The sequence below is a fragment of the Borostomias antarcticus genome, assembly GCF_949987555.1.
Source record: "Borostomias antarcticus genome assembly, chromosome: 19".
Lineage (NCBI taxonomy): Eukaryota > Metazoa > Chordata > Actinopteri > Stomiiformes > Stomiidae > Borostomias > Borostomias antarcticus.
In genome coordinates, this window is record NC_140252.1 from 21,681,384 (window position 1) to 21,697,615 (window position 16,232).

A 16,232-nucleotide genomic window follows, 5' to 3' on the forward strand; every position below is an offset into this window, starting at 1 on the left:
ATGAAGTCGGATGTGTCCACCCTTCACACGTGGCCTTGTGGGTAATCATTAAAACAGCGAGGGAATCATTGCAGAGCGACCTAGATGTCGAACAGTGTGTTCGGCGGGTTAATGATTCAGCCAGCATTTCAGAAAGACCCATGTGTGGTTTGGTGGGGAGGAGGGTTGAAGAGTTCCAGTGGATATTTGCTTGTGTGTGTGTGTGTGTGTGTGTGTGTGTGTGTGTGTGTGTGTGTGTGTGTGTGTGTGTGTGTGAGAGAGAGAGTTGGCGGAGCAGAGAAAGTGTCTCTTCCTGTAGTTGATGTGATTCTGGTCCTGGCAGCCCTGAGACTCTGACATGGCGCGGCTGGTGGAGTGTGTTCCCAACTTCTCAGAAGGTCGCAGCAAAGAGGTACAGTGTGAGAGGATGAGATGGGATCAGCTGATCAGTCCTTTCAGAGTATCAGGAGACAAAAGTTACAGCTAAATGTTAATATTCTAGAAAAATACATATTTCTGCACAAAATACAACAGTAGCTTATGTTCACATCATGTTGAATGACAGTGGCTAAGAAAACAGTTGATTTGAGGTTGTTGTGTGCGCAGGTGATCGATGCGATTGCAGACGCCATCTCCGGCACTGAGGGCTGCAGCTTGCTGGATGTGGACCCCGGCTCCTCCACCAACCGGACCGTCTACACCTTCGTGGGCTCCCCCGAGGCCGTGGTAGAGGGAGCGCTGAGCGCCGCGCGCGCCGCCTTCCCCCTCATAGACATGACCAAACACTCAGGTTAGCTCAGACCAGGAAGGGACATAGGAAGGGACATAGGAAGGGACATAGGAAGGGACATAGGAAGGGACATAGGAAGGGACATAGGAAGGGTTTAGAGTCTGAAAACTGCCCTCACCCCCCTCTCACGCGACCCTGGCACAATGTGGACCCTTTGGAGAACTAAGGTCAAAGCTACTCTGTTAAAAAGGTTGAATGGTCAGAGAGTCAGACCTCTTTGTTTGGCGCACTGGTAATCATTCACCGTGACGCCACCGATGTTAAGTTGTTCAGATGGACTAATAAATCTGCTTGTATAGGAGAGGATTATCATTATTATTATTATTCTTGTTATTGTTTAGGAGAGCATCCGCGGATGGGAGCCATGGACGTGTGCCCCTTCATCCCTGTCCAGGGCGTAACCATGGACGACTGTATCAGCTGTGCCAACGTTTTCGCCCAGCGATTAACGGAAGTGCTGCACGTTCCTGGTGGGTTAATCTCAGATGTGTTTAATCCTGTTACTCAACTATGATCACTAGAAAAGCAGTTTATAAGTTGCAGGATCTCTTCAGAGTTTCCTGGTATTGCCTGTTATCATGACATACAGTACTCTATATTCTGTACTTATCTGTTATCATGACATACAGTACTCTATATTCTGTACTTATCTGTTATCATGACATACAGTACTCTATAGATTTATCTGTTATCATAACCTACGGTATTCTATATACTAATGTTATCATGACATACGGTATTCTATATACTTATCTGTTATCATGACATACGGTGTTCTATATACTTATCTGTTATCATGACATACAGTACTCTATAGATTTATCTGTTATCATGACATACGGTACTCTATATACTAATGTTATCATGACATACGGTACTCTATATACTTATCTGTTATCATGACATACGGTATTCTATATACTTATCTGCAGTGTATCTGTACGGAGCAGCAGCTCGGAAGGAGAACAGGACGTCCCTCCCCTCCGTCCGGGCAGGAGAGTACGAGGCCTTGCCTGAGAAAGTGAGACCAGTACATTTATTCAACATTTACTCACAAACTGTCATTAAAATATTTATTTAAATGTATTATTAAAATAAATATTAAATTATTTATTATTAATACTCCTCCTTGATACTGAGATGTTGTATTTGATCCATTGTATGTATTACATGGAGTAGTGTGTGTGTGTGTGTGTGTGTGTGTGTGTGTGTGTGTGTGTGTGTGTGTGTGTGTGTGTGTGTGTGTAGTTGAAAAAGGAAGAGTGGGCCCCTGACTACGGTCCCGCCACGTTCGTACCATCGTGGGGAGCCACGGCAACTGGCGCGCGCAAGTTCCTGATTGCGTACAACCTGAACCTCCTCAGCACCAAGGAACAGGCCCACCGGGTCGCCCTGGACATCAGGGAGCAGGGCCGAGGGAAGGGCCAGGTAGGAGGGGACACACCTGGACATCAGGGAGCAGGGCCGAGGGAAGGGCCAGGTAGGAGGGGACACATCACCTGGACATCAGGGAGCAGGGCCGAGGGAAGGGCCAGGTAGGAGGGGACACACCTGGACATCAGGGAGCAGGGCCGAGGGAAGAGCCAGGTAGGAGGGGACACACCTGGACATCAGGGAGCAGGGCCGAGGGAGGGGCCAGGTAGGAGGGAGCAGGGCCGAGGGAAGGGCCAGGTAGGAGGGGACACCTCACCTGGACATCAGGGAGCAGGGCCGAGGGAGGGGCCAGGTAGGAGGGGACACACCTGGACATCAGGGAGCAGGGCCGAGGGAAGGGCCAGGTAGGAGGGGACACACCTGGACATCAGGGAGCAGGGCCGAGGGAAGGGCCAGGTAGGAGGGGACACACCTGGACATCAGGGAGCAGGGCCGAGGGAAGGGCCAGGTAGGAGGGGACACACCTGGACATCAGGGAGCAGGGCCGAGGGAAGGGCCAGGTAGGAGGGGACACACCTGGACATCAGGGAGCAGGGCCGAGGGAAGGGCCAGGTAGGAGGGGACACACCTGGACATCAGGGAGCAGGGCCGGGGGAAGGGCCAGGTAGGAGGGAACACACCTGGACATCAGGGAGCAGGGCCGAGGGAAGGGCCAGGTAGGAGGGGACACACCTGGACATCAGGGAGCAGGGCCGAGGGAAGGGCCAGGTAGGAGGGGACACACCTGGACATCAGGGAGCAGGGCCGAGGGAAGGGCCAGGTAGGAGGGGACACACCTGGACATCAGGGAGCAGGGCCGAGGGAAGGGCCAGGTAGGAGGGGACACACCTGGACATCAGGGAGCAGGGCCGAGGGAAGGGCCAGGTAGGAGGGGACACACCTGGACATCAGGGAGCAGGGCCGAGGGAAGGGCCAGGTAGGAGGGGACACACCTGGACATCAGGGAGCAGGGCCGAGGGAAGGGCCAGGTAGGAGGGGACACATCACTCATGTGCTTCTCATTTTGTCAATTAGACTTCTCTCAGGGAAGTAGACTTCAACTTGACTTCTCTCAGGGAAGTAGACTTCAACTAGACTTCTCTCAGGGAAGTAGACTTCAACTAGACTTCTCTCAGGGAAGTAGACTTCAACAAGACTTCTCTCAGGGAAGTAGACTTCAACTAGACTTCTCTCAGGGAAGTAGACTTCAACTAGACTTCTCTCAGGGAAGTAGACTTCAACTAGACTTCTCTCAGGGAAGTAGACTTCAACTAGACTTCTCTCAGGGAAGTAGACTTCAACTAGACTTCTCTCAGGGAAATAGACTTCAACTAGACTTCTCTCAGGGAAATAGACTTCAACTTGACTTCTCTCAGGGAAGTAGACTTCAATTAGACTTCTCCCAGGGAAGTAGACTTCAACTAGACTTCTCTTAGGGAAGTAGACTTCAACTTGACTTCTCTCAGGGAAGTAGACTTCAACTAGACTTCTCTCAGGGAAGTAGACTTCAACTAGACTTCTCTCAGGGAAATAGACTTCAACTTGACTTCTCTCAGGGAAGTAGACTTCAATTAGACTTCTCCCAGGGAAGTAGACTTCAACTAGACTTCTCTCAGGGAAGTAGACTTCAACTAGACTTCTCTCAGGGAAGTAGACTTCAACTAGACTTCTCTCAGGGAAATAGACTTCAACTAGACTTCTCTCAGGGAAGTAGACTTCAACTAGACTTCTCTCAGGGAAGTAGACTTCAACTAGACTTCTCTCAGGGAAGTAGACTTCAACTAGACTTCTCTCAGGGAAGTAGACTTCAACTAGACTTCTCTCAGGGAAGTAGACTTCAACTAGACTTCTCTCAGGGAAGTAGACTTCAACTAGACTTCTCTCAGGGAAGTAGACTTCAACTAGACTTCTCTCAGGGAAATAGACTTCAACTAGACTTCTCTCATGTTATAAATGGCTTCACTCATTGCTTGACTGTTACTGAATATGGTGGCCTGGTAACATGCGGGTGCGTTTGGTATTCTAGCCGGGGCTCCTGAAGACAGTCCAGGGCATGGGCTGGTATCTGGAAGAATCTAACATAGCTCAGGTGTCCACCAACATCCTGGACTTTGAGCTGACGCCAGTCCACACTGTCTACGAGGAGGTCTGCAGGATAGCCAAGGTAGGCGACATTTTCAGCAGCTGTCAATCCTGTCCATTTCTGCACAGCAGATTGATGAACAGCTGGTGTGGTTCCTCTGCTCCTCAGGAGCTGAGCCTGCCGGTGGTTGGGTCCCAGATTGTGGGCCTCCTCCCGCTGGGGGCGTTGCTCGCCTGCGCTGACTTCTACATCCAGAGAGACCAGCTCTTCATAGTGGAGGAGGAGCACAAGCTACGACTGGTGAGGACACACCCATTCACACAGAACCATATAGAGAAGAGTTGATTCACACAGAACCATATAGAGAAGAGTTGATTCACATAGAACCATATAGAGAAGAGTTGTTTCACAGAGAACCATTTACAGTAGAGTTGATTCACAGAGAACCGTTTACAGTAGAGTTGATTCACAGAGAACCATTTACAGTAGAGTTGATTCACAGAGAACCATATACAGTAGAACTCTCAGCTCTCTTCCAGCGATTCAGTGACTGTAGAATCATATTCTCTCTCATGAATTGCCCCTCTCACCTTCTCCTTGCTTGCTCTTTCCTTAAACTCTATTTAATTTTCTCCGTCTTTAATATGTTTTAACTATAATATATGTGTCTCTCCTCTGTCCTGCAGGTCATCAGTAAACTAGGGCTTGATTCACTGGGGCCCTTCAAGCCCAAAGAGCGGATCATAGAGTGAGTCCACATGAACGCCCATTCATTCACCAAGCTGTGACCCCATTCATTCACCATGCTGTGACCCCATTCATTCACCAAGCTGTGACCCCATTCATTCACCATGCTGTGACCCCATTCATTTACCATGCTGTGACCCCATTCATTCACCATGCTGTGACCCACCCCATTCATTCACCATGCTGTGACCCAATGTGTGTGTGTGTGTGTGTGTGTGTGTGTGTGTGTGTGAGTGTGTGTGTGTGTGTGTGTGTGAGTGTGTCTCTGTGAGTGTGTGTGAGTGTGTGCGTGTGCGTGTGAGTGTATATGTGTCTGTGTGAGTGTGTGTGTGTGTGTTTGTGTGTGTGCCTGCGTGCGTGCGTGAGTGTGTGTGTGTGTGTGTGTGTGTGTGTGCGAGTGTGTGTGTGTATGTGTGAGTGAGTGTATATGTGTGTGTGTGAGTGTGTCTGTGTGAGTGTGTGTGTGAGTGTGTGTGAGTGTGTGTGTGAGTGTGTCTGTGTGTGTCTGTGTGTGTGTGTGTGTGTGTGTGAGTGTGAGTGTGTGTGTGTGTGTCTGTGTGTGTGTGTGTGTGTGTGTGTGTGTGTGTGTGTGTGTGTGTGTGTGCAGGTACATGGTGGAGGCTGGGGAGGACCAGCGTCTGGTGTCTCTGTCTCTGCGGGGGTTCGTCCTCAGTGTGGGGGCCCGCACCGCCGCGCCGGGGGGGGGCTCCGTCTCCGCCGCCATCGCTGCCATGGTAACGCCCTCACCTCGGCATCCATGTCCAGGGATCCATCACACGCAGAGCTGTGGAAGAAAGCTGTGTCTAACGTGTGTGCATTCGTATGTGTGTGTGTGTGTGTGTGCGTGTGTGCGTGTGCGTGTGCGTGTGCGTGTGTGTGTGTGTGTGTGTGTGCGTGTGCGTGTGCGTGTGCGTGTGCGTGTGCGTGTGTGTGTGTGTGTGCGTGTGTGTGCGTGCGTGTGTGTGTGTGTGTGTGTGTGTGTTCAGGGGGCTGCTCTGGGAGCCATGGTGGGCCAGATGACTTATGGGAAAAGGCAGTTTGACAGCCTGGACAGCGAGATGAGGAGGCTGATCCCTCCGTTCCACCAGGCCATGAACCAGCTGCTCCTCATGGTGGACGAGGACTCGACCGCCTTCAGCACCTACATGGGGAGAAGCTCTCTATCTATCTATCTATCTATCTATCTATCTATCTATCTATCTATCTATCTATCTATCTATCTATCTATCTATCTATCTATCTATCTACAATGACCTTGGTATGAGCTATGGTCTTAACTCATTCATAACTGCTCATCTGTTCTGTTATATTTGTTTCAGGCTGCACTGAAAATGCCCAGAAACACAACCGAGGAAGTGAAAAGGTGATGAACCTGCTGGTGACTGCGCTGGATACGGGAATAGCTGTGCACTATATATATATATATAAAGTATATAGCGCCATCTACTGGCCAGCCACCACCTCAACTCATCAACTTGTCACTATCATAATCTTCCCCTCTCCATTCTCCACCCTCTCCTCTCCTCCACTCTCCCTCTTTTCTCCTCCCCTCTCCCTCTTCTTTCCTCTTCTCTCCTCCCCTCCTCCTCTCTCCCCTCCTCTCCTCCCCTCCTCTCCCTCCTCTCTCTCCTCTCTCTCTCCAGGAGGGAGGCGGCCATGCAGGAGGGTCTTCAGAAGGCCGTTGGGGTCCCCTTGTCTCTGGCTGAACGCGTCAGCCTGCTGTGGCCTGCTCTGAAAGAGATGGTGCTCTATGGAAACGTGGCCTGCAAGTCTGATGTCCAGGTAGGAGACTGTCCCTGTCTGCATGTGGACTCATTGCAAGCATATTTGAATGCTTAGTTGACTTTTGCTCATAGGGCCAACATAATGACATGAGGCTGGGGCCTGTAGCACTATGGGACATGAGGCTGGGGCCTGTAGCACTATGGGACATGAGGCTGGGGCCTGTAGCATTATGGGACATGAGGCTGGGGCCTGTAGCACTATGGGACATGAGGCTGGGGCCTGTTGCATTATGGGACATGAGGCTGGGGCCTGTAGCACTATGGGACATGAGGCTGGGGCCTGTAGCACTATGGGACATGAGGCTGGGGCCTGTAGCACTATGGGACATGAGGCTGGGGCCTGTAGCATTATGGGACATGAGGCTGGGGCCTGTAGCACTATGGGACATGAGGCTGGGGCCTGTAGCATTATGGGACATGTAGTCCACCAGCCTCTTATGACGCACTGGGACCCTCTTTGGGGCAGTATTCTAACATGTTCATGCATTTGAACTGAACTGAATATGTCTCATGTATCAAATATAGATTATTGCAGTAGACATACAAACATGTGATATAGATTGCTAGCTATGTGGTTTTGTCTTGATATTGTCTTTTGTGGGTTTCTTGTGTTGTTCAGGTAGCAGCCAAGGCCCTGGAGACTGCTGTGTTTGGAGCCTATTACAATGTCATCATCAACCTCAAAGACATCTCTGACGAGTCCTTCAGAACAGCTGTAAGTAATCACACACACGTAGGCCCTACCTAAGTAATCACACACACGTACCTAAGTAATCACACACATGTACCTAAGTATTCACACATGTACCTAAGTAATCACACACACGTACCTAAGTAATCACACACACGTACCTAAGTAATCACACACACGTACCTAAGTAATCACACACACGTACCTAAGTAATCACACACACGTACCTAAGTAATCACACACACGTACCTAAGTAATCACACACACGTACCTAAGTAATCACACACGTACCTAAGTAATCACACACACGTACCTAAGTAATCACACACACGTACCTAAGTAATCACACACACGTACCTAAGTAATCACACACACGTACCTAAGTAATCACACACACGTACCTAAGTAATCACACACACGTACCTAAGTAATCACACACACGTACCTAAGTAATCACACACACGTACCTAAGTAATCACACACACGTACCTAAGTAATCACACACACGTACCTAAGTAATCACACACACGTACCTAAGTAATTACACACACGTACCTAAGTAATCGCACACACGTACCTAAGTAATCACACACACGTACCTAAGTAATCACACACATGTACCTAAGTAATCACACACGTACCTAAGTAATCACACACACGTACCTAAGTAATCACACACATGTACCTAAGTAATCACACACACGTACCTAAGTAATCACACACATGTACCTAAGTAATCACACATGTACCTAAGTAATCACACACACGTACCTAAGTAATCACACACATGTACCTAAGTAATCACACACGTACCTAAGTAATCACACACACGTACCTAAGTAATCACACACATGTACCTAAGTAATCACACATGTACCTAAGTAATCACACACACGTACCTAAGTAATCACACACACGTACCTAAGTAATCACACACACGTACCTAAGTAATCACACACATGTACCTAAGTCATTACACACGTACCTAAGTAATCACACACACGTACCTAAGTCATTACACACGTACCTAAGTAATATAAGCTTTCAATAGCTTTCTCGGGAGACCTGGTTCACACATGAGAATACCTATGTATATATATATATATGATTTCATTATGAGTGTGTATGAATAAATCAAATCAAATCACACACATGTACCTAAGTCATTACACACATAACCAAGTAATCACACATGTACCTAAGTAATCACACATGTACCTAAGTAATCACACATGTACCTAAGTAATCACACATGTACCTAAGTAATCACACATGTAGCGTATTGAGAGGATCCGGCTGTAGTGAGATGGTCGCTGTGTTTTGTGCGCAGACTCAGCAGAGAGCCGAGGAGCTGCTCCAGGAGGCCAGGGAGGCCGCGGGGGCCGTGCTGGAGGCCGCCCACAGGAGAGGCTGAGGGCCAGGGAGGCCGCGGGGGCCGTGCTGGACGCCGCCCACAGGAGAGGCTGAGGTCAGAACACACAAGACCTTCTGCGCTGGAACCCCCACATCACTGCTCAGAACCCTACCCCTTTACCCACATCACTGCTCAGAACCCTAACCCTTACCCACATCACTGCTCAGAACCCTAACCCTTTACCCACATCACTGCTCAGAACCCTAACCCTTACCCACATCACTGCTCAGAACCCTAACCTTTACCCACATCACTGCTTAGAACCCTAACCTTTACCCACATCACTGCTCAGAACCCTAACCCTAACCCACATCACTGCTCAGAACCCTAACCCTTTACCCACATCACTGCTCAGAACCCTAACCCTTACCCACATCACTGCTCAGAACCCTAACCTTTACCCACATCACTGCTTAGAACCCTAACCTTTACCCACATCACTGCTCAGAACCCTAACCCTAACCCACATCACTGCTCAGAACCCTAACCCTTTACCCACATCACTGCTTAGAACCCTAACCTTTACCCACATCACTGCTCAGAACCCTAACCCTAACCCACATCACTGCTCAGAACCCTAACCCTTACCCACATCACTGCTCAGAACCCTAACCTTTACCCACATCACTGCTTAGAACCCTAACCTTTACCCACATCACTGCTCAGAACCCTAACCCTAACCCACATCACTGCTCAGAACCCTAACCCTTACCCACGTCACTGTTCAGAACCCTAACCTAACCCACATCACTGCTTAGAACCCTAACCTAACCCACATCACTGCTTAGAACCCTAACCTTTACCCACGTCACTGTTCAGAACCCTAACCTTTACCCACGTCACTGCTCAGAACCCTAACCTTTACCCACATCACTGCTCAGAACCCTAACCTAACCCACATCACTGCTCAGAACCCTAACCTTTACCCACGTCACTGTTCAGAACCCTAACCTTTACCCACGTCACTGCTCAGAACCCTAACCTTTACCCACATCACTGCTCAGAACCCTAACCTAACCCACATCACTGCTCAGAACCCTAACCTTTACCCACATCACTGCTCAGAACCCTAACCTAACCCACATCACTGCTTAGAACCCTAACCTTTACCCACGTCACTGTTCAGAACCCTAACCTTTACCCACGTCACTGCTCAGAACCCTAACCTTTACCCACATCACTGCTTAGAACCCTAACCTTTACCCACATCACTGCTCAGAACCCTAACCTTTACCCACATCACTGCTCAGAACCCTAACCTTTACCCACGTCACTGTTCAGAACCCTAACCTTTACCCACGTCACTGCTCAGAACCCTAACCCTTTACCCACATCACTGCTCAGAACCCTAACCTTTACCCACGTCACTGCTCAGAACCCTAACCTTTACCCACATCACTGCTCAGAACCCTAACCTTTACCCACATCACTGTTCAGAACCCTAACCTTTACCCACATCACTGCTCAGAACCCTAACCTTTACCCACGTCACTGTTCAGAACCCTAACCTTTACCCACATCACTGCTCAGAACCCTAACCCTTACCCACATCACTGCTCAGAACCCTAACCTTTACCCACATCACTGCTCAGAACCCTAACCTTTACCCACATCACTGCTCAGAACCCTAACCTTTACCCACATCACTGCTCAGAACCCTAACCCTTACCCACATCACTGCTCAGAACCCTAACCTTTACCCACATCACTGTTCAGAACCCTAACCTTTACCCACATCACTGCTCAGAACCCTAACCTTTACCCACATCACTGTTCAGAACCCTAACCCTTACCCACATCACTGTTCAGAACCCTAACCCTTTACCCACATCCCTGCTCAGAACCCTAACCTTTACCCATGTCACTGTTCAGAACCCTAACCTAACCCACATCACTGCTCAGAACCCTAACCTAACCCACATCACTGCTCAGAACCCTAACCTAACCCACATCACTGCTCAGAACCCTAACCTAACCCACATCACTGCTCAGAACCCTAACCTTTACCCACGTCACTGCTCAGAACCCTAACCTTTACCCACATCACTGCTCAGAACCCTAACCCTTACCCACATCACTGCTCAGAACCCTAACCCTTTACCCACATCACTGCTCAGAACCCTAACCTTTACCCACATCACTGCTCAGAACCCTAACCCTTACCCACATCACTGCTCAGAACCCTAACCTTTACCCACATCACTGCTCAGAACCCTAACCTTTACCCACATCACTGCTCAGAACCACAGCCTACTCATGTTGGTTCTCTTTAGTTTATCCAAAACAGATTCAGATCAATTAAATCAACGTGTTCTTCTTAAAGCTGTGTTTCTCTATGTTGAACTCTATACTATTTTGTGTGGGCGATCCATGTTACAGCACTGGAAAATCACAATAAAATATTACTATGTCATCATGGTGTATTTTGTCTCCTATGGCAACTATTGACCTAGACAGACAGACAGACAGACAGACAGACAGACAGACAGACAGATAGATAGATAGATAGATAGATAGATAGATACTTTATTATTGAGATATATACTTTATTGTGTTTGCCTACAGCAGTAAGGTAATTTTTAATCAACAGAAATAAAATACCAATGGAACACACGCCCGCGCAGTTGGGAACTGATTAGTATTTGCACAGAAGACGTCTATAAAGGCAGCCATGTCTGCTGTATGAAGCTAATTAGCAAGACAGAATGGCAACCTTCACAATGTAACTTGGTCGCTTTTGCTTTTGTCCAATTGAACATTTGTGTTAGCCTGGATGAAGACCTTAGTTATTTGTGTGGCACACTTCAAGTCTGTAAGTAGCAGCAGCAGCGAAGAAAACTGACTGATTTATCCTGAGTAAATATGCTCCACAAGCTGCTGTGCTGAGTTACCCTTATTTGCTCTGTAGCCTTGAAGCTAATGTTGACATAACCTGTAGGCACAAGTGACCCTGAGTAACTTCTGTTTTGTCCACAGACTAAGGCACCGTAGAACCATGCCATGGTAATCCTGTAGAGGTGTTATAGACAGATATATATTTATATGTAGAGCAGGTGTGATAGACATATAAAACTAACAGTCAGAAACAAGCAGAGAGAATAGAACAGTTTGAGGGAAATGAAGGATAGAGCTCGCTAGGATTACGCCACCTTCCAACACTAATTTATTTCATACAAATTCAGATCTTTTCACAAGCATGAAAGTATGTTATTACAATAATGCTTTGGGGGGAACTAGAACTGTCCCACTACGCTGAGAGGGTAGAAAAGACATCCTGGTGTCAGATGCTGCAGATAACAGTCTACCGCAAAAACATGATTTATCTTTGAGAAAGAAAGGAGACAACATTCATGTCTCCTCATCACACTCGATGTAAGGGATGTCTCTGTAGCGTCTCTCCAGCTCAGAGAACAGCCAGAGAGCGTCTGCAACGATCTCCTCAGACATCCTCTGAGCATAGTCCTGCAGCGGAGAGGGAAACTCGCTCTGCTCAACCCCTGAATCCACAGGAGCCTCCATGCTGTCTGTGTGTCTCTCTGCAGAGTGGACAAGCGCCCCTCTCTCCTCCAGGCTAGTCTCTCTGAGGCTCTCATGCGGTCTCTTTGGGCTGGTGTCCCTGGACCAGCATGTTGGCGCTGACTCCACACATCCCATGCTTGTTGTTGTCCTGCGTCCTTCTGACCTCCTAGGTCACGTTTGAAGCTCTGAGGGGCACCTGGTCTGTAGAGGAAGAAAGGAGAAGAGAAAGTCCACATGTACGGGGGGGCATCATCTGGATTCAATTTTTGTTTGCAAATGTATTCCATAACACTATATGAAAGTGATGAGAAAGTTAAATGTTTACCTCACAGGCTGATCCTACTCTGGTCTCTGTTCTTTCATGGTGTGCCAGTTCTGACATCCCAGGATACTGTTGGTTTTGAGCTTCTGCTTTCACTGTTGACACTTCACACACGCCTTCACTTCACACACGCCTTCACTGAGGGCAGGTTGGGGGGGCTGGTGAACAGGGAGTCCCAGGCGGTCTGGGCTGCCCTCTAGTGATGCTTTTAATACCAAACTATCCTATCAAACACGAGGACATGAGCTGTTCAAGTCCAATCATACCAATCCAAGCATGGTTCGAGTTTGACCAGGCCACTTGACAAGTGACTTCCCATCGATCATTGCCTGCCTTCGTGCCGTTGAGCAAGGCACATAACCACAACACCAGCTCACAAGTGTACGATGCTTTGGATAAAAGTGTCTGCTAAATGACTAAAAATGTAAAACACAAAGTCACACTAATACAATTATGAGTCCTACTAAAATTATATGATTAGACTATGCACAAAAGAGTCATGTGCACGTTAAATTCAGTGTTGGTGACGAATTGTCCTCCAGTGCAATGAAAGCAATCTACTCTCTGTCTCTATCCCTTTAAAACATAACAAAAACATTTTCTTCACTAGTCCAGCCTATTTTTATATATATAATTAAACGACACGATAAGGAGGAGGGGAGATGAGTTAGTGTTAGTGTGCTATCACATGACTGCTCTATAATAGCTTCAGAAGTTAATGCCAAAATGCAGTTTGTTCTGTATCTGGCTGTGCTCGGTTCCTTTGGCTCCATCGTGGCCATGGAGATGAATGAAAGCAGGACCGTGGAGGGAGGCGAGCCGTGTGTGACCTGCGGGTTCAGGGAGCAGAGCAGGCTCATGAGGCTCCGCACTATTAAATCACAGATTCTCAGCATCCTCCGGCTGGAACAAGCCCCGAACATCAGCAGAGACATGATCAGGCAGCTGCTGCCCAAAGCGCCCCCCGTCACTCAGCTCCTGCACCAGTACGACCGCGTGGAGGACGAGGACCATGCCAGCACTGAAACCATCATAACAATGGCCAAGAAGTGTAAGTATTTTATTACTAACTACATTCATCTTTATTTAACCAAGTCGAATAGCATGTCATTAGTGAAGAGAACTCATCTGGACACCGCGTCCTGCTGGACACACCGTGCGCACGTGCGCCACCGCGCGCAACAGCTGACCGGTCCAACCGGGGGGGGGTCTGGGGGGGGGTCTGGGTGTTCCAGATCTACAATAACTTTCAGCTTTGATCACATGTATCATTTCAACCATTTAACCTATTAACTCACCTTTTGTCCGTGGTGTAGCCTGCAGTTACGCACCCTAACCTGTCTCATGTTTCTTTTAGCTGAACACATAGACGCAACGCCGGCTTGTTGTTTCTTCGCCATCAGTCAGAAGATTCAACCTCACAAGATAATAAGCGCTCAGCTGTGGGTTCACCTGCGGCCGTCCGCCTCCATCACCACGGTGTTCCTGCAGATCTCTCATCTGAAAGCAGGCAAGGCGGGGAACACGCTGGTCCGCATACGCGCCCGCTCTCTGAAGATAGACGTCGACGCTGGAACGAGTTCGTGGCAAAGTGTGGATATTAAACACTTCATTCAAACCTGGCTTCGTCAGCCAGAGACCAATTATGGGATCGAGATCAATGCGTACGACCCGAAAGGAGAGGACCTGGCCGTGACCTCAGTGGAGAATGGAGAGGAAGGCCTGGTGAGTCACTACAGGCGTCACCACAATGCACACCTGCAAGGCTTATCTAAATACTAAGATTACTATCTAATTGTGAACCTTCAGAAAGTTAAGAGATATAAAGAAATGTCATAACCCACCATCTTAACCAGATGATGTTGTATTGTAGGCCTATAGGCTACACCATAACAGTAGGCTATGCAGTACCCAATGCTGTTTTGATCCGTGTTGTCGCTCCCAGCAACCCTTCATAGAGATGAAGATTGTGGAGAGCGGGAAGCGGTCCCGGAGGGATGCCGGCCTGCACTGCGACGAGGACTCCTCCGAGATGCGCTGCTGCCACTACCAGCTCACCGTCGACTTCGAGGACTTCGGCTGGGACTGGGTCATCGCCCCCAAACGCTACAAGGCCAACTACTGCTCTGGAGAGTGTGAGTACATGCACCTGCAGAAGTACCCGCACACCCACCTGGTGAACAAGGCCAACCCGCGCGGCTCGGCCGGGCCCTGCTGCACCCCCACCAAGATGTCTCCCATCAACATGCTCTACTTCAACCGCAAGGAGCAGATCATCTACGGCAAGATCCCTTCCATGGTGGTGGACCTCTGCGGATGTTCCTGAGGGGTCTGACCGGCGCGCCGCCCAGGAGGGCTCTGACCTGTTACCCATGATGCAGTTTAATGAGGACCTGTTACCCATGATGCAGTTTAATGATGACCTGTTACCCATGAAGCAGTTTAATGAGGCTACGATGTCTCTCATACCTCCATTATGTCAGTTGTTTTTTCTCAATAACAACGTCTCTAGTGACTTTGTAACAGATGTACTGTATATTACACATTTACAACATGTTTCTGTCGATGTTTTTGTCTTTACTAAGTCCAGAAATCAAGCAGTAGCATCTCTTACTGGATGGGGTGTTTTAGGACCAGGCTCCCAATAGAGGGACTGGATCTTTCTGGTTTGTTTTTGTTGCATATAGTTGTGTCACAGTAGTGATCATCCTAAAGTGAACTCTGTTCCAAAACATTCCAATCGTTCTGCATTAAAGGACATGCGGATGCATGTGGAGAAATACTTGTGAAAAACATGACCTGTTTGACCGTGTTAAGGACATGAACCGCTGTACCCTTTCAACTAAGGCTTATTTGGAAGTTCCTTGCTGTGACGTTTGTTTTAAAGACAACAACAACGACACCCTCTAAAGACAGGGTTAGCGAGTGCAGATGTTCGAATTGTGGTTCACAGGGTTTTCTGAGGCCTACATGTGATTTGAATCCCTCATCCACTAGTAGCACTTGTGAGTTCTGGCTAGTAGTAGTACATTGGCTTTTCCTATGTTAAATGCAAATCTGGAAGTGGCTTTGGATAAAAGCGTCAGCTAAATGACTGTAATGTACAGTAATGTCACACAAGTGGGGGTGACCTGATCATTTAACAGTGGAGGTCATAAGCATGATCACAATCAAGGACAACTTCATCAATATATTTGTCATTTATGGGGATTATGGGAAAGTAATCTGTAGGAATAACCTTTAATAAACATCCATGTCATGATTTATAAACTGTGTGCATGTATGTTCAGTTATAGACTATGTATATTCATATTTCATAAAAATGGAAAAATGATACACAATGATATTCATGGAGTTTGACAGACAACATTATTAATAAAATAAGGTGAATAGGCCTAGTCATGAAAACTAGTTGATTAACGGACAGATGTGTTCCAGTTGTGGAGACTTAAGTACTGCTTTCACCTTCTCTGAAAGCACGTGATCAACA

The 16,232-nt window shown here is 48.0% G+C and overlaps 2 protein-coding genes and 1 long non-coding RNA gene across 3 annotated transcripts; 2 read left to right on the plus strand and 1 right to left on the minus strand.

Moving 5' to 3' along the window:
- The first annotated feature begins 192 nt into the window (after positions 1-192).
- On the plus strand, positions 193-11,314 carry ftcd (formimidoyltransferase cyclodeaminase). The gene is made up of 14 exons (XM_084453619.1): positions 193-391; positions 586-769; positions 1,111-1,239; positions 1,702-1,790; positions 2,018-2,197; positions 4,209-4,346; positions 4,434-4,565; positions 4,952-5,013; positions 5,620-5,746; positions 5,999-6,159; positions 6,331-6,375; positions 6,656-6,794; positions 7,416-7,511; positions 8,818-11,314. Exons 1-14 carry the CDS (start codon positions 338-340, stop codon positions 8,899-8,901), a joined length of 1,620 nt encoding a protein of 539 aa, XP_084309745.1. The 5' UTR covers positions 193-337; the 3' UTR covers positions 8,902-11,314.
- Positions 11,315-12,036: 722 nt separating this feature from the next.
- On the minus strand, positions 12,037-12,865 carry LOC311321470. The gene is made up of 2 exons (XR_014630898.1): positions 12,746-12,865; positions 12,037-12,621 (listed from the first exon to the last, which is right to left on the minus strand). It is a non-coding gene; the product is annotated as an uncharacterized lncRNA (long non-coding RNA).
- A 603-nt stretch (positions 12,866-13,468) lies between these two features.
- mstna (myostatin a) lies at positions 13,469-15,068 on the plus strand (the record flags this gene model as incomplete). The annotated part of the gene is made up of 3 exons (XM_084454095.1): positions 13,469-13,793; positions 14,100-14,467; positions 14,688-15,068. 3 exons carry the CDS (start codon positions 13,469-13,471, stop codon positions 15,066-15,068), a joined length of 1,074 nt encoding a protein of 357 aa, XP_084310221.1.
- Between the last annotated feature and the right edge of the window lie 1,164 nt (positions 15,069-16,232).